This window comes from Aulostomus chinensis, chromosome 21, assembly GCF_037954235.1.
Source record: "Aulostomus chinensis isolate RoL2024-O1b breed Wild chromosome 21, RoL_Achi_v1.0, whole genome shotgun sequence".
NCBI classification, from domain to species: Eukaryota; Metazoa; Chordata; class Actinopteri; order Syngnathiformes; family Aulostomidae; genus Aulostomus; species Aulostomus chinensis.
The window spans coordinates 1,338,438-1,360,000 of NC_141340.1; the positions used below are offsets into that span (position 1 = coordinate 1,338,438).

The following is a 21,563-nucleotide window of genomic DNA, read 5'->3' on the forward strand; positions in this document are numbered from 1 at the left end:
AACCCTCCTGTTTGCACTTGTCTGAATGATGACACCTTTAGGAGCGTGGAGGTTCTTTTTCTTATCGTGCATTTTAAATCTAGATTTTATCAACTAATAAAACACTGGCAAATAAGAACAACACATTTTTATCTTTTTAACAATTTGGTTCCGGTACTTTTGAAGTTAATTTTTCTTCATTATCATGAGAGTCAAAATGAATTGAACCTGCATATTTTATGAAGTAAAGGAGTGACAACACGTTTCCTGATTTATGATTCAGGTCAGACTTCGATTCTGACGTTTTCTCAGGTTTTCTTCTATTTTAGTCATCGGTGACTCAAATATTTTCTGAGATATTTCGCAAGTTTTTGGAAAATTATAAATTTTTGTGTTCATGAGTGAAATCACACCCTATACACTGTATGTGTGTGTGTGTGTGAACGTATTGATCACACTTCTGTGTGTGTTTGTGAGATTGTTGTCCTGCTGTCACGTCTGGTGTCACCATCCCAGAACGGAGGCATCTGATTGGCAGCAGCCTGGACGACCAACACCAACAGATCAATGATGTTGATTGGTTAACAAGACAACACGCGCCAGCAGCTCAACCAATGACCTTGCTGCCCTCTGACAGCCAATAACACGCTGGTCAGAGCCAACAATGACCGCAATCATACTCACCATCATCAAATCATGTCACTTTGTTAAGACGGACACGTAAGCAGAATGATGAGCACCGAGCTGGAGCTGATCGATCCGAGTCCAATATTCAATATTTCAGCTCCGGGCCGGCCTCCACACACAAGAAACGAGCCAAGCCTCTTCAGGACCTGAGCCTGGACGGCTGCTCCCAACTGGGGTTTCTCCCTGATTTCATCGAACAAAACTAAAAACATCAGGATGCTGGTTTTTCCAAGTCTTCCCGCAAATCAACCAACAACTTCAAAGCTGCGGTTTTGAGTTTGGCTGTGACACGGTGGAACTCTTAAAGGGACACACCATCATTTTAGAACCAGACCGACAGGTGAAGGTTCCTGCGGCATCACGATCAGTTCTGCAGACGTTCTGGGAATGTCATAGTCACTTTGTTCTACTGAGTGTTCCACAACTCATTTTAGTTTTAACAAATAAAGTGAAGTTCAGTGCGTTTGTGTGTGTGTGTGTGTGTGTGTGTGTGTGTGTGTGTGAGAGAGAGAGAGAGAGAGAGGAAGAGAGAGAGGGTGGGTGCACACACACACACACACACACACATATTAAATGTGTATTTCACATCTATGTTCGAAAGGTCTCCATCTTTTCAACTGAATGGTCTCAAGGATATTTGATAATGAGCTTGATGGACCAGACAGACAGACAGACAGACAGACAGACAGACAGACACACACACACACACACACACACACACACACACAACAGCCTTTCATCCTTCTCTCCTCAGGTTTGTATCTCCTCGTGCAGGTGGATATAATAGCATGTGTGCGTGTGGGGTTGTGTGTGTGTGTGTGTGTGTGTGTGTGTGTGTGTGTGCGCGTCATGGTGTCTGAACCTCTGCAATTCAGGTGATTTATCCTTTAGAAATGGCCTCATTTTGCACAACTCAGCTCAGCTTGTGTGTGTGTGTGTGTGTGTGTGTGTGTGTGTGTGTGTGTGTGTGTGTGAAGTTTAGGTTTTGTTACATGTGAAGTGCCCCACCTCATCACAGGTAGTGGAGGAATGGAAGAAGCAAATTCAGAGGAAACCTCTAACGGTTCGAGCCTGACGCGTTTTGACCACTTGCTCCTCCAGTCTTCATCACAGGTGTCACATGGCGCTGGTGTGACATCATCTGTGATGTTATTATGGATTCTTCCATCCCACCTGAGGTGAAGCAGCCCTGCACGACCGTGTTCCAGGTGTGGGATAGTTGGTAGGCTCCTTCATCCCGGTCGACGGTCGGGAAAAGCCCGCCTCTTTGGTCCACCGATGGAATTAATTGCGTTCCGTTCCAATGACACATCAGGTACAAACTTCTACCTGACTGGCCTTCATAGATGACCTGAAGTTATTTCAGTAGGCCCCATGAACCTTTCACAATAAAATTCAGAGGATGTTTTCCACCAAACTCTGGAGGGGTGGAGCCTGGGCCCAAGTAAATCCCATGAAATGTTCGGATCAGGCGCCATAGCGCCACCCAATGTACAGCAACATCACATTTAGTAAGTGTGTGTTCTATAGCACCAACTAGTGGAGGCAGGGGGTGTGAGGCTGCACCCATCGCTGCTTTCCTTACATCAGGTTTGGTGACTGGTCTCGGTGGGGGTGTGAGGGCCCTCGAGCTCGTTCTTACAGGCAGCATCTTTGTGCTTTTACTGTGAAAATCCTCTCTCACTTGCATGTGCACTTCCGGCTTGGTCTGGTCTCAGATCACATCGTGTGCGCTCACCTGCACAGACAGCAGCAGGTGAGCAGATGTTTCGTTTGCTGTTTCTCGTCATGACAAACGAGCTGCTGACTGTGTTTCCCTGAGCCAGCAGTTCACCTGCCGCCAGCTGCTACCAGACGCCGCCGCCTCCTCCTCTTCCACTGTACCTCTCATTATTTACTCTCAACACACACACTCCTGTACATACATACATATATACACAGATACGCACACACACACATATATATATATATATATATATATATATATATATATACATATATATGTGTATATATATACACACACACACACACATATATATACACACACACACACACACACACACACACACACACACACATATATATATTCCACCTTCGTCATGATTAAACAAACCAATCAGACACAGACGGAGAGGAAGTCTCTAATTAAGTATTCAGACATGAAACTGAACTCGTCTCAGGGAGCTCAGCTAAGAGCAGATTAGCAATGCTGAATAAAATCTGATCTGATCGTTCGTCTGGATTGAGGAGACCTGGATTACTCCAGACGGTGACCTGAAGAGTTTGTAAACCCACGTTTTTGGAGAATTCAGACTGACAGGTTGTGAGTAAGCTAATGGGCTACGAGGAAGCTAACAGGCTATTGCTAATTCAGAGGGGTTCCATATTCCACACCTCCAGTTGTTTGCATCAGATGAAACTGTCCTTTCTGACCAGGCCGATCTGCCGTGTGTCACCTTGCACAGGCTGTAATGGCCAATGAGCTGCTGCGATGTGAGGAAGCACAGCGGCTACACCTCTTTGACTCTCTCCACATCCACTCGTCTCCCTCTTTCACTCCCTCGCTCATCATCTCCAACTCCCCCTCTCTCACGTTACCGACCCTTTCCTGGGGGTCTCACTTACAGGGGGTTTGTTGTGACCAGGACAAGAATCAAAACAGATCATGTTACTGTTCGTTTGTCACCACCAGCTCCATCCCAGGTGTGTGTGTGGGTGTGTGTGTGTGTGTGTGTGTGTGTGTGTGTGTGTGTGAGAGAGAGAGAGAGAGAGACTACCTCAGTTGAACTCCCTTGGGACTCTAACCCTGGGACATCTCTGAGTCAACCATTTTAAACGGTGGACAGGCCACTAAAGACCAGACGTTGGCTTTTTCAAGCTAAGTGTCATGATAGAGCTCACATTTAAATGCTAATAAGACTCTGCAGTCCAAACATGCCCACCTTGGAGAGCTCAGGTTTAGGGACCTACCTACAGGTGGACAGGTTTACAGGTATAGCGGCTCAGGAATGAGCCTTAGAACCCAGAGATACGTTAGCATGAATGTCCAGTTCCTTCACCTCCAACTCAGAGGTTTTTTAAATCAGATTTCTAATAGAACGCTTCCTCCGCGTGTCTGTGTTTGATTGGCAGCAGCCGGAGGCCGCGTCTCTGTTAACAAAGACACAGATAATCAGCTGCCTTATCCAGGTCACATGGTGGAGGCGGAGTCTTAAAGACATCTGATGAACAAATACAGTCCAACAAACGTTTTTTACAATGAAAAAAACAAAATAAACTAAATATGGAATTGAAATGAAGTTCTACAGGAAATTTGAGAGGAGGACTCAGAATCTGAATGAAACTTTGTAGTTTGTGTTGTCAAACAGTGGCTCAGCTGTGTTTTCCTGTGTGTGTGTGTGAGCGTGTGTTAGTAAATGTGTGTGTGTGTGTTAGTAAATGTGTGTGTGTGTGTGTGTGTGTGAGCGTGTGTTAGTAAATGTGTGTGTGTGTTAGTAAATGTGTGTGTGTGTGAGCGTGTGTTAGTAAATGTGTGTGTGTGTGTGTTAGTAAATGTGTGTGTGTGTGAGCGTGTGTTAGTAAATGTGTGTGTGTGTGTTAGTAAATGTGTGTGTGTGTGTGAGCGTGTGTTAGTAAATGTGTGTGTGTGTGTGTTAGTAAATGTGTGTGTGTGTGTGTGTGTGTTAGTAAATGTGTGTGTGTGTGTGTGTGTGTTAGTAAATGTGTGTGTGTGTGTGTGTGTGTGTGTGTGTGTGTGTGTGTGCGCGCGTTTTGGAGGTTGGAAGGTTGGCCCACTTCCACAGGCTAATTGGTACGATCCACTTACCAAGTCAAATAATGTGAATTGGGGGGGATCAGGTGGTCTAATGCACTGGAAAAACACACACACACAACTTTTTTTGTTTTTTTCTGATTTTACATGGCAATTATCAGGAGAGACATCAGTCAATCTATTGGTGTGTGTGTGTGTGTGTGTGTGTGTGTGTGTGTGTGTGTGTGTGTGTGTGCTGGGGGTTCAGAGTAAGATGAGACGTGACAGTAGTCTTCAAAAGAAAAGAAGTCTTTCCTCTCCTCTTTATGCTAGGCAAGATGAGCACTTCCTTCATTAGTGTGTGTGTCTGTGTGTGTGCATTGTGTGCGCGTGTGTGTCTGTGTGTGTGCACAAACAAACACTACTAAACCCATGAGGCCGAGTCACTTGTCAAAAACTCAGGTAAACTACATTCAAACATTTGCTTCACATAACAGGGCAGCACGTGCAGAACATATTGATTTTGACAGCAGCACCGCTAACGTCGGTGGCTAACGGTCCAACTAACCACAGCTACAAGAGCACCACCTGACCATCAGGATACTGTGTTCACCACCTTGCTGTGGTCATCCGGCCACCGTCTGCTCAGCAGCTAAATTAAGACGTAGAAATATTCTGGTATGGATTTACGGACACAGGATCAGAACACCTTTGCAAGGAAGCTCATATCAAAGGTGAGAGGTCACTCACCACCAGGTTACCGATGACCATGACCAACATGAAGACCAGGATGCAGAGTGGCTGACCCGCCACCTCCATGCAGTCCCACATGGTCTCGATCCACTCGCCACACAGCACCCTGAAGACGATGAGGAAGGAGTGGAAGAAGTCCTTCATGTGCCAGCGAGGAAGCGTGCAGTCCTTGGAGATCTTACACACACAGTCCTGAAGGAGGAGGAAGCAAAGAAGGTGTGATTAACCTGCATCCTTGAGTCCAAGCTAGAGGCTCAGAGGTCAGAGGTCACCTGGTAGTTTTTCCCAAACAGCTGCATGCCCACCACAGCGAAGATGAAGACAATGATGGCGAGGACAAGTGTGAGGTTTCCCAGCGCGCCCATGGAGTTCCCGATGATCTTGATCAGCGTGTTGAGGGTCGGCCACGAGCGAGCAAGCTTGAATACACGCAGCTGGCAGGAAAGAGATGGAGACTTTCCTCTGAGCATGCAGGCTAGCAGAGCCAGACACTTCCGTTAGCTCAGGGCTAACTTGAACGTGGATGTTCTGGATCCACGCTATCGTTAATAAACTGCATAACTTGTGTGATTTACCAGTCTGAAAGAGCGTAAGACGCTGAGCCCCTCCACGTCAGACAGGCCGAGCTCCATGAGGCTGAGGCAGACGATGATGCTGTCGAAGATGTTCCAGCCCGTCTGGAAGTAGTAGTAGGGATCCAGAGCGATGATCTTCAACACCATCTCTGCAGTGAAGATCCCCGAGAAGACCTGACGCACACAGCCAGCACGTAAATAAGGTGAGAGAAGCTCTGACTGGATTCAGAACAAAGATGTGAATTCAACCGTATCCCCCAGTCAAAGGGAAACTGCCTCACCACGAGTAATATCACTACGCCACTTACTGGAACTCACTGTACCACCTTGTTTCAACGTAGCATATGCTGGGCTCATTCAGTTGCTATGGAAACCTCCATAACCTGGTGAAGCTCGTCCTCTTAGTTTATTTCAGTTCGGTTTTTGTCTCAAGTACCTTCAGAGAAGTGTCAGCAGATTTCAACGGGACTGTGCAGCTACAAGAGCCTCTAATAGGCTGACCTGCTTCAGAGTCACTCAGCATCACCCACATGGGCTGTGCCAGCATTTGGAGGTTTTATTGTAAATCATTCACTTTGTCAATTTAATTATAAAGATGGTTCACAAACTATTTTTTTGCCACTACATTTTCCTTAATGGAAAGCAGCAAAAAGCTGAGACTGATTCATCGTTTCCGGCGAGCCACACGGACGACCGCAGCTTGCTGGAGTGTTCAGGTTCTGTAGTTTAACAGGTAAAAACAGCGAGTCACTAACCTGAACCACTGACCAGCGACGACGGTTAGGAGACAGCACCATGTTTGGAGGCGCCATGCGCTTCAGAGGACTTAGTTCAATTAACTTTAACTCATCACTTAATTACCAACCGGGAAGTGCTCATCCAGCGAGGCTGTAAACTGAACCAATCAGGGTCCTGGTCCAGAGCATCTTCCTGTTAGTTTGAATGAAAAACATTTAACAGACTGACTCGCCCTCTGTCTTTTTATCTGTGTGTGTGTGTGTGTGTGTGTGTGTGTGTGTGTGTGTGTGTACACCAGCTCTTGTTGTAAAGAAAAACCCTATGTACCGAGGTGACTGTGTCCTACACAGCGGCTCGGATCGGCGCCAGATGAGCTCGTCATCAGAGGAACTAATGGATCAATAAATCCTCGCAGTCCCTGAATACACGCGCTCACCAGGCCAAAGCCACCATTGCTGTTGTGCTGTTTTCATCCTCTTGGCCACACTTTAATCCAGGCGGCCACTTGCAGGTACTTATGTTTCATTGTGTGTTTGATGTGTAACTGACTCTGAGGAGGGACTGCTTACCCCCATCCGTTTCCCAGCATCACCTATAGGTGTCACCAACGGGTCAAAAGCAGTAGCAACGTGCAGGGTGGAGGAGTGCACGTTCTCACGGTCATTTCCCTCTCTCCACACATCTGGACGTGAGCGTGAAAAGGACGCACACCACGTTTTGTGTGAACGCAGAAAAGGGAAGTGTTTTTGGACAGTTGAGCTGTTGTTAGCCATCAGTGTCAAATAACTGCTAGCTAAATATACGTGTCTGGCTCCTATGCATTCTGGAGTAACTAAGAAGTAACACAGGAGGAAAAAAACATCTTTGCAAACTCAAGACTCCTACTGGTGCGTACTGGAGCGGTAAAATACTCTTTTCAGGAAGTATCACTTTAAAATGTATGTGCGTGATGACGCGGTCGTTCCAAATCCAGACAGACTTGGTTCAAGTTCAGATGCTGTTTGAAGCACTGAGTGTTTCTGCAGAGGCAAAGACTCTGATTCACTGAAGAGGAAAAACTTTACTGACCAGCAAGTGTGTGTGTGTGTGTGTGTGTGTGTGTGTGTGTGTGTGTGTGTGTGTGTCGACATCAGCACTCACTAATAACAGTAACATCAGCAGAGAGAGGATGACATGGACTCAGCGAGTGTGTGAGACACGTGATTATTTTTTTCACAACCAGGCAGATGTAATGAGTAAGTGTGCGCGCACGCCCACACACACACACACACACACACACACACACACACACACAGTCTTTCCCGACTGTGACCTCGCTGTACTCAAGCTGGCGACTGGGCAGCTCAGCGTAGTTTCATAGTGACTTCCTCCTCATGTTTTAACTCAGTGTCATTCTTATTTGAGGGTATCGTTGCCACGGTTACACAAGGAAGATTAGTATAAAAAACAAAGCTACATTTGATGCCATAATACACCAATAGAAAACTAGTTAAATATGATTATTGTTATCATAATAAACTGGAGAGAGAGAAAGCTTCAAGGAATTTAATAGAAGTTTTTTGGGCTGAATGGAACTGTTAATGTTTTATCATTTTATTTTATTTATAACAAAAAATCACCTCATGCACGTTGGAGTCATCATATGTGTGTCATAATTAGTAGCTCATTTAAAAACAGCAACAAAAACTTGAACGTCAGTAAACTTGAGGCTTCTTTAACATTTACAGTTCTTTTAAACACAATTCATGCCGGCCAATTAATCAATTACTAATTACAATTATCCAAAAATTAAAATTACATCAATTGGGAAAAAATAATTTTACTTTTCACAAATTATTTCAAAAGAAAATTCAGTCAGCAAGTTACTGTTGAGGAACAAACCCTGATGATTGAGACACATTTCCTCTTCAGTAAGAAATGAATTGAGCTCAAAGGTGCTAAACTTCTTTGTACCACTGCCTTTTCCTCTTTTTTAAACACTTTACTTTCACTTCTACTGCAGAAGAAATGTCTTCAGTATCGTGAGAGAAAAGCTAATTCACCGCAAAAAAGAAAAGTGAAGAAATCAGATGATTTTTAGACGCCCGCGTCCAAGTATCTCTGCAACAAGGTTCCATGCTGACTTCAAATGAGGATTTGTGACAAATACGTTTCCAAACGAGTGATGCAGAAGACGAGAACCCGGGGGGGTTCTGCCGCCACAGAAAACTGAAGCATTGCATTTCTAGGTATTTATATTCAGAGTCCTAGAGAGTGTAGAGAGTGGATCAATGCAGCCCTCGTTAAGGGTACGTGTTTTGGTTTACGTCCCATAGATGTGGATGCACGTGGAGCTGCGGAGAACTGGAGAACAACGCTTGAGAACAGCGCTGGAGAACACAAACAACAAACACTGGGAGTATTAGTTGACATTGATTCTGTCAGCAGAGTAAGGCCCTGACATGATCCTCCGCATTGACCTTACATAACACACACACACACACACACACACACACACACACACACACACAGCGGAGGCCAGCTAAATGTGATGTAAACATCTGTGAGGATTAGAGGTTTTATCCTATAAAGAACTTAGCGGCTGCACAGCGTCATGACTCAGCTGTTATCGGGGACCTGAACTCCCCAAAATTGAATTGGAGAAGTTTGCAGCGTTAACAGAAGAAGTGTGTTTACGCTGCAGAAGCACACGGCTGCACCAAACTGCAGGCAGGTGACGGCGGCACACGGTTTATAAAACTGCTGCCACGGCTAAGAGTCTGAACATGCGGAGGCTAATAAAGAGGGATCCTCACGGACCTCTTTGAACTCAGCCGCTCTCCTGTGAAAACAAGAGTTCCCTGTCCCATTTGCTGCTAGAAATACAATCCAACTGTAGTCGTTGTCTCGCACTCACGTAGAAGGAGACGTTCTGGCTGTATTACATGTTAAGTTCTGGAAAGGTTCTCCAGAAATGTCCCATCATTAATAGAACACTGGGAGTATTCTTCAAAGCTCTTTGATTCTGAAAGTTTAGACAAAGTTCAATTTCGGTGATTTAACAGCGCCAGAGCAACGGTCCGAAGATCAACATCGCCACCACTGAGTTTCACACTTCTGTTTGTGGGGTTTGCTCTTGACACTCGGAGACCAGGGAACCCAAGAAGGAGAACAAGTTCTGTTTTTAAGAACTGGTTCTTCAGCCACGCTGGTGTCACTTCTGCCTCAGTTCTTATGTGAAGATGAGCTCAGGCATAACTGAGCTCACCGGTCACTCACACATTCACACTGACAACTAGAACCTCAGCTGGTTCATGGAAACGTTCTGGGGAATGCCCGACAGCGGCCCGCCTCTGGGCCCCGTCCCAGAGATTGAACATCACAGCTGCAAGCTGACCTGATATTTCTACTAATAAACTTTATTACCATTTCCTGCCTCTCGCAGCTGCCTGGGGCCTGAGCTGACGAGACCTGACAACACTGGACAGGTGTGTGCGCTCCTGTGTGTGTGTGTTAGAGCGAGGGGGGGCGGGCGAGATCAACATGGTGATTTTGGCCGTGGGTTCTGAATCAATTACCATATTGCATCAACCTATCAGCGGCTGTCAGATCGTCAGCACACCTGCAGGGTCAAACACCGGAGTGAGTCACAGCAGTTTAGAGCCATCCGACCCGCTTCTGTCAGCTCCAATACTCAGACTCACCTGCTGCTGCTACTTTCCACTAAAGAAAACAGTTTCTCCTGAGTGAATCCAGAGGCTTTTGAGTTGGACAAAAGAGTTTGGGGCCGTTTTAAAGGTCTGAGGGTCAAAAAGTCTGGTTGCTCGTCACAGAACCGCTCAGCTCAGCTGAGGTTCAGTTGCACATCGAGACCAGGTCAAGCAGGACCCCCAAGACTGAGGGGAAGATTTGGGGTTAAAGGAACACTTCACTTATCTATCCATCCACCCACTCATCCACCCCTCCCTCCATCTTACCAGGTTTCCGATGCTCAGCATGCCGTTGAACTCATCAGTCATGGGGTAGTGCTCCATGGCCATGAAGAGCGTGTTGAGGACGATGCAGACGGTGATGGCCAGGTCCAGGAAGGGGTCCATCACCATGATCTTCACCAGCTGCTTCAGCCGCAGCCAGCAGGGGGAGCATTCCCACACCAGGTAGCGGTGGGCGAAGACATACCAACACGGGTGACATTTCTTATGGGCTTCCTCCAGTTCTGCAAGAATAAATCAGTAGCATTGCCATGAGCAGCTCGTTGCAGCAGCTCCTCTTCAGCACAGCCCTGACTAACACCGTTGGAGCTCGCTGAGCTGAGACTAAATCTGCATCCGTGTTTGCACCAGAGACTCAAGGTTCATCTGAACTGTTGCAGAAACTGTCATCATCAACTCTGGTGGCCAGCGACAACACTGCTCTGAAAGAAGAGGAAGAGGAGCAAAAAACAGACAACGCTAAAGCAAAACGTCATCCAAGAAGTCCGTTCTGCCTTTCAAGTACTGACTACCAGGAGTTTGGAGTTCAGAAGGAGGTTTTTCCCTCCCTCATTACTTCTTTGTGGTTGCAGGATGCAAAAGAGTCAGCCACGTGTATTTAGCTTGAAGCTCACGGTCGTTACCGTGGCGATGAAGATGTGGATTATACCAGATGAGGCACTTTGAGAGTTTGTTGATGATGGTTTTGGACACCTTAGATATTGATTGCTGTCAGTCGTCATGAGCTTCAAGCTAAATACGTGTTGCCAACTCTTTCTACATTCCAGAATAACAAAGTAATGCAGGAAGGAAAAAAATCAGAGTGAGCCTTCAAACGTCAGTGGTGCGTTGAGGCCATCCTCAAGTGTGACCATGGAGCTACGTTTGAAGCAGCACGTTAGCATTAGCACAGAGAAATCAACGACTCTGAATTATTAAGTAGCAGTAAAATGTGAGTGGAAGAGGGATGAAAAATTAGTAAAAGGCATTTTTCATTTCAACCGGACTTTAAAAACTAATGGAAAGAAAAATGAGATGTGAAGAAATGAGGGAATGGAGGGAGTACAGAGGGATGCAGCGCGTTTCTCTGTTTTCCTGTATAATGATCTGTTCTCTAAGAGCAGCCACTGCCGAGGGGAGAGACAGTGACTCAGCATACACGGACACACAGACACACACACACACACGGACACACACACACACACGCACACACACACAGATGCAGATTTGGACAGATTTAAACCTGAATATCAAAAACATGGATGTCAACAAACATGAAGGAAATGAAACAATCTGATACTTAATGAGAGAATCCAGGATAATACACACACGGATATCTCTCTCTCTCTCTCTCTCTCTCTCACACACACACACACACACACACACACACACATTAAAGCTCAAAGAGGAATGTTTGGATCCAAATCTCAGCCAATGAATCGCTCACAACTGAGAAAAAAGTCAGACAAGGATCCAGCCAGGATACACACACACACACACACACACACACACACACACACACACACACACACACACACACACACACACACAAGCACAAACGGATGCCGATTTGAACCTGAATATCAAAAACATGACAACAAATACATGAAGGAAATGAAACAATCTGCTGCTTAATGAAGAATCCAGGACAATACACTCACAAAATATTTCTCTCACACACGCGTGTGCGCACGCGTGCACTTCCATAGTGCACACACGCACACACCCTGAAGCTCAAAGAGTAATATTTGGATCCAAATCTGAGCCAATGATTTACTCACAACTGAGAAAAAAAAGTCAGACAAGGATCCAGCCAAGATACACACACACACACACACACACACACACACACACACACACACACACACACACACACGCACAGGTTTTTAGCCACTGCGGGTTGATATTCATCACGGTCTCCGCTGTGGTGGGCTGGGACGTTCCAGGAGGAAACGGTTAGGGTTTGTTTCTACTTTTTCCTTCTCTCTTTACCTCCGACGACGAGGTCACCTTTCCAGTGGTTTTTGGCACCAAACTCAGTGGGAGGGCGGAGTTTTGGGCCAAGGTAGAACCAATTAAATTTTGGGGCGGGTGGATTCGTCATAGCGCTACACCAGGAAATGATGGTGGTTTTGTTGTGTTAAAACCTGCTTTGCTCCTCCAATGTGACCAAACTTCCTTCCATAAAATGAATAACTGGGTTTAGTCAACATTTTTCTCTTACGTAATGACACTTCCTCCAGAGGTCACCGTGACCTTGACCTTTGACCACCAAAACCTTGAGTCCAAGTGGACATATTTATCCATTTGATGAAATCGTGTCCACGACAAAGGGATTAAGATGCCTCTTTGGTTGGGCGCAGCGCTCAGGGACAAGTCCAAATCCATCAGAGTGCTTTTGAGAGTTAACTTTGTTTTTCATGGTCGAGGAGAACATGCAAACCCACACAAAAGAACCTAGAACCAGACAGGAGGGGAACCCGGAGCCGTGCATACAGACAGACACACATCTCCATCCCTCAGCTGTGCCACGTGGAGGCAGAGAGACTTTTAGGACAAAAGTGGATCCTGGAGAAACACTTAGGCTCGAAGTGATGCACTACTGTTGCCATGGAGACAACTTTGATTTATAGATTCCCAAGCAGCATTAGATTTTGAGTTAATCAATGGAATTTGTTGCAGGTGTTGCTCCTCCTCACCCTCCATGGCGTCAGTTAGGTAGCTGGCAGCACTGAGTGCCCTCCCTCTCCTCTCTGAGTCCTGCGTGGACGAAGGTCGAGGCAGCAGCATCGTGCTGAGCTCTGTGGTGGACGTCGGAACCTGAGAGAGAGACAGAGAGAGGGACAGAGAGACAGAGAGAGGGAGAGGCAGAGAGAGAGGGAGAGAGAGGGAGAGACAGAGAGAGAGGGAGACACAGAGAGAGGGAGAGAGAGAGAGAGGGAGAGAGAGACAGAGGGGGAGAGAGAGAGAGAGAGAGGGACAGAGGGAGACAGAGAGAGGGAGAGAGAGACACAGAGAGGGAGACACACAGAGAGAGGGAGAGAGAGACAGAGAGAGGGAGACACACAGAGAGAGGGAGAGAGGGAGAGACAGAGAAAGGGAGAGACAGAGAGAGAGGGAAACACAGAGAGAGGGAGAGAGAGAGACAGAGAGAGGGAGAGACAGAGAGAGGGAGAGACAGAGAGAGGGAGACATACAGAGAGAGGAGAGAGAGAGAGACAGAGGGAGGGAGAGAGAGAGGGAGACATACAGAGAGAGGAGAGAGAGAGACAGAGGGAGGGAGAGAGAGAGGGAGAGAGAGAGAGGGAGACACACAGAGAGAGGAGAGAGAGAGACAGAGGGAGGGAGAGAGAGAGGGAGACACAGAGAGAGGGAGAGAGACAGAGAGAGGGAGAGACAGAGAGAGGGAGACATACAGAGAGAGGGAGAGGGAGACAGAGAGAGAGGGAGAGAGACAGAAAGAGAGAGAGAGGGAGAGAGAAAGAGAGAGAGAGACAGAGAGAGAGAGAGAGGGAGAGAGACAGAGAGAGGGAGAGACAGAAAGAGAGAGAGGAGACACAGAGAGAGGGAGAGAGAGACAGAGAGAGGGAGAGAGAGAGAGGGAAAGAGACAGAAAGAGAGAGAGGGAGAGAGAGAGAGGGAGAGAGAAAGAGAGAGACAGAAAGAGAGAGAGAGGGAGAGAGACAGAGAGAGGGAGAGACAGAAAGAGAGAGAGGAGACAGAGAGAGGGAGAGAGAGACAGAGAGAGGGAGAGAGAGAGAGGGAAAGAGACAGAAAGAGAGAGAGAGGGAGAGAGAGAGGGAGAGAGAAAGAGAGAGACAGAAAGAGAGAGAGAGGGAGAGAGAGAGAGGGAGAGAGAAAGAGAGAGACAGAAAGAGAGAGAGAGGGAGAGAGACAGAGAGAGGGAGAGACAGAAAGAGAGAGAGGAGACAGAGAGAGGGAGAGAGAGACAGAGAGAGGGAGAGAGAGAGAGGGAAAGAGACAGAAAGAGAGAGAGAGGGAGAGAGAGAGGGAGAGAGAAAGAGAGAGACAGAAAGAGAGAGAGAGGGAGGGAGAGAGAGAGAGAGACAGAGAGAGGGAAAGAGAAAGAGAGAGAGAGGGAGAGAGATGGATGTGTGATGAAATGATCAAGATAATTGTTTTGCTGCATAAACATAAACACACACATAAACACACACACACTTCATTCATGAGTGTGAGCTGTCATCCACTCTTTGTTGCCATGACAACAGCATCACACAAACAGAGAAAACTTGGCACAATGTTTGACCCATTCGACCTGACATAAATGATGTGTGTCTGCGTTCTATCACCACGGAAACAGACAGGCAATGGTGTTCAATGATTCAGAGAAATCTGTGTGTGTGTGTGTGTGTGTGTGTGTGTGTGTGACATATCAGTCCTCTTTTAAGACCTGACAGTAGTTGTCAGCTGTCAAACAATCTGTTCATGCATGTTTTGGTGTTGGTGGCGTGTTCGATAAAGTTCTGCCAGTTTGAACCACACTGGCCTCCTGTTTGAGTCCTCTGGTGGAGACCCCGCCTCAGAGTCGAACCTAGTTTTCTCAGGTGTGATAACACAAGAATTCCTGGTCCCTTTTCCTCCTCTGAGATGTGACTCACCGGTCTGGAAGTCCCCGCCCACATCCTGTCTCTGTGGCAGGTGGACACATACACATGGGGACTCAAACCAGCAGCAACTAGCCTCATTTGGCTTCAGTTGGCTGCTATGGGTTGCTATGGTGACGCTTCCACAGAGCATTTGCGCCCTCCCTCCTCCCGCTCATCATTTCATCGGCAGCAGGAAGACAGGTACGTGTACCCCCGGACCAAACATCTCACCATGTTAGATGCGACGTGAACAAGGACCACTCCCCTTTAGCACCATCAACCAACACCCCACACGAGAGGAAGACAACCAGATGTCTTTCCTCACAGAGACATAAACCCTCACAGACCGGCAGGTCGCCAGGAGTAAATACGCCACCATGTGCTGCCATTGTTACTTCAACACCTGACGCATTGGATGGCTGTGTCTGAGCAGTCGCCATAGTAACTTCTTTGGAAAGAGAAGACACTAAGAAATACTCAGCAGGTGATTGGAGGGTCCACCTGTCCATCGAGCGGCAGGTTCAATCCTAGAACTCTCCCAGTTCAGAGCTAAGCAGCTACAAGCTGATCGTTTAGTTGGGTTTAGATCTCAAATCTCAGTGAGATTACTGATCATACAGCTGGATGAAGAAGACCTGGAGACTTCCTGAACTGAGGGTGTAGCTGCTGTTAGCCGTCAGTCTCCATTAGCTTAGCTAAATATACGTGGCTGGTGCTTCCTGCGCTATGGAGGCACAAAGTCCAAATTTTTCCATTTGTGAGGAGACCCCTTAAATGATCTAAATCACACGACTGAAGGCACTGAATAGGAGAACAATAACCAGCAATGATGCTTTCAGACATAAGAAAGAACATACCAGTCAGAATTTGAAAGTTTCATGTTTATGTTTGTCCACTGGGGCCACCGTACAGTTGGTCTTTGTGTAAACTGATGTAAGGAAATGTGTTTTCCATTAATGTGACTATTCAGGGACATCTCCGTCTCGTCCTCTTATATAAGCCAGCAGGTCGTCTCCAGCAGCCTGCAGGCGCGGAGCTGTGGCGCTGTGGTCGTCTGACCTGTTGCCTGATGGGAAAACCAGTATGAAAATAAACAACGTCCCTGATGACACGGAGCGTCTGGCTGTCAGCTTCTCAGTCGACATAAAACTCCATCTGAAACTGTTCCAACACTGTTGTCAAGGTACAACTTCGTCACTTATAAAGTTAAGAAGTTTAAAAAATCGGAACATTGATATGTTCCTAGTTATGTCTAAGATTTGTTCATTATATTTTCTAATAAATATGAAATAACTACTTCATTATATTGACAGCCTGTGCTGAAGGGGAAATCTTACTAGATCTCTCATGCTGGACATTTAAATATTTGCCCTCATTACAAGGTTTCTTTAAAAAAGCAAACAAAACCATGATCAGCAGTGAGCTGGCGGCGGAGCTCCCAGACCAGAGAGGTCTGCTCATCTGCGTGTATTCTGGAGGGGAAATTCTACTTTTGTTCCCGACTACTCCACTCTCCCTCTACAGGTACTTAAAGGCTGGAACAGCCAACGTGACCTCTGACCACCAAAGTCTTTTCAGTTCATCCTCAAATCCCAGTGGATGTTTGTACCAAGTTTGAATAAATCCCCCCCGAGGTGCCACGCGACAGAACAGGATGTGCAGAAAACCTGAAGAGGAAAACCCCCGTCCTCCGGCTGCCGACACGGAGGGTGAAAGCTGTCGATCGGCCAGCAGCCACTGAACTGTTTTCAGGAATCAAACATCAACAGTTTGTTTGTCACCAGCTGGGCTGAGGTGAGGCGCCAGCTTGAAAACTGATCAACAACTCTTCTTGATGGGAATATTCATGTGCTGTTGGAAGGACGTGATTGTGTCTGGGTGTGTTTCCTTGATGATCTCAGACGCTGCTCATCTGATGTGACCTCCTCACCTTTAGTAATGTGTGTGTGTGTGTGTGTGTGTGTGTGTGTGTGTGTGTGTGTGTGTGTGTGTGTGAAGAGGAAAGACACCTCAGTAATGTGTCTGTACTGGTATGTTGGCTTGAGCCTGCGATGCCAGTGATAATATATGTGTGTGTAGATCAGAGAAATACCACAGCAGTGGTATCTCAGCTGGTATATGTGTGTGTGTGCGCGCGCGTGTGTGTGAGTGAGTGTGTGTGTGTGTGTGAGTGTGTGTGTGTGTGTGTGTGTGTTTAGCTCATGAAATCAGAGTGTAGTTATGCAAAGTGCTGATTCATAATTCACATGTCTGAGTGTTGGATGGCTGCAGGCTCCACCATTGTTTCCACTGTGACGGACGGACGAGCGTGCGCGCACACACGCCTAACACACACACACCTAACACACACACACACACACACACGCACACACAGAACTCACACTCTCCTCCTTGACCTTCTCCATGGTGCAGGCCGGCAGCTGCCCCTGTAGCGGTGGTGGGGAAACACCGTTCTGATCCATGGTAACAAAAAGCTTCCCGTTGACATTGAGTGTCGGATAAAACACCTGATGAGAGACACGTCAGATTAGAACCCGAGTGGAACCCTCCAGGCCCTGCTAAGGATCGGTCACGTTACCAGAGTGACCCGCCTCCTTCAGCTGGACAAAATGTACCAATTGAGGGGTTACACTTTGATATTTGAGCCACTTCCACTTCAATGTCGCCTGTTCTTGGAAAGTAGGAGCAGAGCCAAACTGTTGCCAGCTGATTCTAGCGATGATTACGTCACCAAATGAATGTTCATTTGAGAGGTTCTGCATGTGCAACTTGGTTCTATATGAGTGTGTAGACCAAGTTTGAGGGAGTGGAGCGGTACCTGGGAGCTCCTGCTGCCGGTGCTGTAGGTGCTGGATCGTCGTTTGGGCCATGGGTGGGGTAGGATGCCGCTGAAGGTGCCCCCACTGTAGGTTCGAGCCCCGACGCCCTCCACCACATCACCTGGGACGCTGTACTCATCGTCGGCCATCTCTCCCTCTGACCCCCGGCTCCTCAGCCGGAAATTGAAGATGGAGGACACCTGACTGCTTCGCCGAGTTCTGTTGGAGAAGGAGCGAGCGAGGAGCGGGTGGAGGGGCTGGAGGAGTGGGAGGAGGGAGGATTACCAGCAGAATATTGCTGTCACAAATATCCTCTAACCAGAGACTATAAAAGAAATGGATGAAGCCTTTGGCTCTGCTTTCTATCAGATGGCCAGGAGGGGGCGAGGCTGTAGCGAGACATTCGCCTCACATCTTTCCACAAGACAACAAGCAAACAACTTAAAATCTTTGTTTTCTGAATGCAGTTTGGTGAGATTTGACATCTTTTGTTGTCTTAAGCTGACGTACACTGAGGTCACTTCCACGTCTTTGACACAGGTGAATTATGATGACATACGTCCAGGTTTCCTGACCTTTCCTCCATCTGTTATTTCCACCTGCAGCAGCTTTTCCTCTGACAAGTTTGCGTCCACATCAGCCACCCCCATCAGTGCTTGACTCCGCCTCCGCTCCTCTACACTTTCCAGTGGCCGGCCGAAGGGGGAGAGTTCTGGCGACATCATTGAGTCCGAGTCAAGAGCTTTCTGGGCAGCAACCTGGCGGAAGAGATGCAACCATTACAGAACCAATTCCAAGAGCCCAAGAATCAAACGCTCGTTTTCTAGTTTTCTTTTTTAACCACTTGATTTTTGCAGATATTAACAGAGTTTGGTCACTACAACGGTCCTTTTTTCTCATTTTTCGCTCAGTCTGGTTCTTACTCTCGTTCGCTGTTCTCAAGTCCAAGTGTTTGTGGATCGATGGAAAAAGAAACAAGATGCAGAACTAAATAAAGAAGACACATTCTTGATCCTACCTGCTGCTCCTTCTTCAGCCTCTCCACTGCCAGCTGGAACTCCCGCTCCTTCTGGCAGGCCTCCGCAATGGTCGCCTGGTTCTGCTCCTCATACGCCATCGCGACCACGGCCAGGATGAGGTTAACCAGGTAGAAGGAGCCCAGGAAAATCACCACCACGAAAAACACCATGTAGGTCTTACCGGCCGAACGCAGGGTCTGTGCCCGCACGCACGCACGCACGCACGCACGCACGCACGCACGCACACACACACACACACACACACACACACACACATCCAACACTTGTACAACAACTACTATTTGCTATTTGACCTAAGCTGAACTGGTTTATGCTGCAACCTCCTGCTGCCCCCTGGAGGCTGCAGTGCTGTGCTGAGCTACGCGGTGCTAGCTTGCTCAGACCGCCGAGCCTGCTAGCGTCAGCATTAGGGTTGAGTTCAAAAAATCGATTCACCAATTCTGGATCGATTCTCGATTCAATTCCTGAATATTGATTCGTACGTCCAAATATCGATTTTTTAAAAAAGTTTTAACAATATTCATTATTCCTTCTCCTGCAATGAACTTTAACTAACCCACGAGTTGCGTCACCAGTGCAGAGCAAAACATGCAGAATGGCGACAGAGACAGAGACTCCGGAGACTCGCAAAAACAAAGCCTTTTTACAAATGCCAGATAAGTCTCAAATCCGATATATGGCAGCATTTCGGATTTGATTTAATTCAGATTACGGCTCGATAATATCACAAAAATGATAGATATCGAATCGAATCGTGATAATCGATTCTGAATCTTGAGTATCGGAATCAAATCGATTCTTGATATTTGAACTGATCCCATCCCTGGTCAGCATTACCTGGTGGTAGAGGTTTTCCCAGTAGTCTTGTGTCATCAGGCGAAACAGGGACAGGAAGGCCCAGCCAAAGGTATCGAAGCTGGTGTAGCCGTAGTTCGGGTTCCGTCCCGCCTTCAGGCAGTCAAACCCATCAGGGCACTTTCTGCAGCCGGAACGCAAAACACACCAGATCTTAAAATTCTTTTAATTTATGAATGTTTCAGGTTGCAACTGATCCACATTTCGAGAGTCAACTTCAGATTTGGCTCATTAATAAGCTGGATCGACTCTTTTATACTTTCCTCAAAATAACAAAAGGAAACCAATGAAACTTCTGCATGTGAGGGTTCTATGCTCTCCATCTGAATAATGGAACCAGAAGACACAACCTGTCACTGACGGCAATAATCACACCAAGCTCCGCTAGCCAGCCAATAACTGAGCCAGATTTGGCCCAAATATGCTGCTGCCAGGGGGGGAACTAAAATTCGGAACATTAAATTTTGTGTTTAATAACTTCGTAAGGATGTGATTGGAATGAGGGCAGGGACATAACCACTGATTCTCTTCAGTCTAGCGGCACCTTTGAGTTGGAGGGAGGTTTGAACAATAAATCAAAAGAACATAAATGAATGATTCCCTCCATCTTCTCCTGACAAACCAGGTTCCTCATCAGTGTTGATGACTGAGGGCTTGTTACCGCCGTGCGTCCAGGTTCCACCCACATGTGTCACTGTGGAGATGGAACAGATAACACGGAGAAGGCCTTCATCATAATGGATATTCCACATTCATATCCTGTCACCTTCAGCGCCGCCCACGCACTCACCGCTGACACACAGCGCTGTGCAGCGGAGGGATACGCTGCTGCAGGTTACTTCCACCAGTTTAACAAACTCTCAAAGGTCAGAGGTCACAGCAGCGGGAAAACACTGTCGACGTATCAGATGTAAAATGCACAATCGTTTAATCAGCTGTTTATAGTCAAAGCAGCTGGTTCTCAAAGTCAGGTCTAAGGACCCCTAGAGGTCCGAGGGAGTCATCCAGAAGTGGGTCCCTGACAGTTTGGTAACGATGGGATTACTTGTTGGGCTCATTAATAAGTGCAAATATTCAACTGGCAACTGCAGCGGAACTTCTCTAAAATCCATTCAGAGAACAAGCGTTTTAAAAGTTGGTCCTGAGAAGATTGACAGCTCTGACCAGCTGGGAGTGATGAAATGTGAGGAAGATTCTTACAGTTTTGCCCAAACATCCCGAGAGTGAGAGGAAGAGTCGCGACGGGTCATTAACAACTTCACTCTTAGAAGAAACTCTGAGTCACAAAGCATCTTCCTGCTGTTCAGACGCTCTCCGGGGATTCAAACCAACAACCCTGCAGCCACAAGCCCACCCAGCTGACCCGGCGTGGCTGGCGCCGCCCCCGCTGGGCCGCCGCCGCCGCAGCAGCAAGGAGGCTGAGAAGCATCTTACACTGACTCATCACCCTGAGAACTGGCGTGTATTTATTATCACCTCAATGCACGACATTCAGTGGAGCCGGACGTGAGAATTCATTGAGGACGTGTGTACATAAATGTACCTGCTTATATAAGATTTACATAACACAGACGTGGAAGCTTAGGATTTCACTTTGACGCTAAATGTGTTTTACAGTGCCTCATAAAAATGACCACATGGAAATTTCAGGAGGTCTGTTTAAAAGGACCGTCGTCCCCAAGAGGACAGAGACTCTTCTCTGGGTCTCTGAGCTGGTTAGCTTATCACGACGAGTGGCAGTGGGCGGGGAGTGTTAGCAAAGCTCCGCTTCAACCAGTTTTCTTTTAGATTAGCAATAATTAGTGA

The 21,563-nt window shown here is 47.1% G+C and overlaps 1 protein-coding gene and 1 long non-coding RNA gene across 5 annotated transcripts in view; one reads left to right on the forward strand and one right to left on the reverse strand.

Annotated features, from left to right (window-relative positions):
* LOC147241290 (sodium channel protein type 5 subunit alpha-like) overlaps positions 1-21,563 on the reverse strand; it is a 142,151-nt gene that overhangs the window by 43,549 nt on the left and 77,039 nt on the right. For all 4 annotated transcript variants that reach the window (XM_086191509.1, XM_086191510.1, XM_086191511.1 and 1 more), the window contains 10 exons: positions 19,740-19,881; positions 18,881-19,078; positions 18,438-18,620; positions 17,862-18,119; positions 17,425-17,550; positions 13,133-13,253; positions 10,440-10,678; positions 5,746-5,919; positions 5,443-5,604; positions 5,168-5,362 (listed from right to left, as the gene is read on the reverse strand). In XM_086191509.1, coding sequence (XP_086047635.1) covers positions 5,168-5,362; positions 5,443-5,604; positions 5,746-5,919; positions 10,440-10,678; positions 13,133-13,253; positions 17,425-17,550; positions 17,862-18,119; positions 18,438-18,620; positions 18,881-19,078; positions 19,740-19,881 — 1,798 coding nt within the window. The remainder of the gene's footprint in view (positions 1-5,167; positions 5,363-5,442; positions 5,605-5,745; positions 5,920-10,439; positions 10,679-13,132; positions 13,254-17,424; positions 17,551-17,861; positions 18,120-18,437; positions 18,621-18,880; positions 19,079-19,739; positions 19,882-21,563) is intronic.
* Positions 8,492-10,533, forward strand: LOC147241292 (uncharacterized). Its single transcript, XR_015110917.1, has 4 exons — positions 8,492-8,711; positions 8,799-8,911; positions 9,908-9,950; positions 10,443-10,533. It is a non-coding gene; the product is annotated as an uncharacterized LOC147241292 (long non-coding RNA).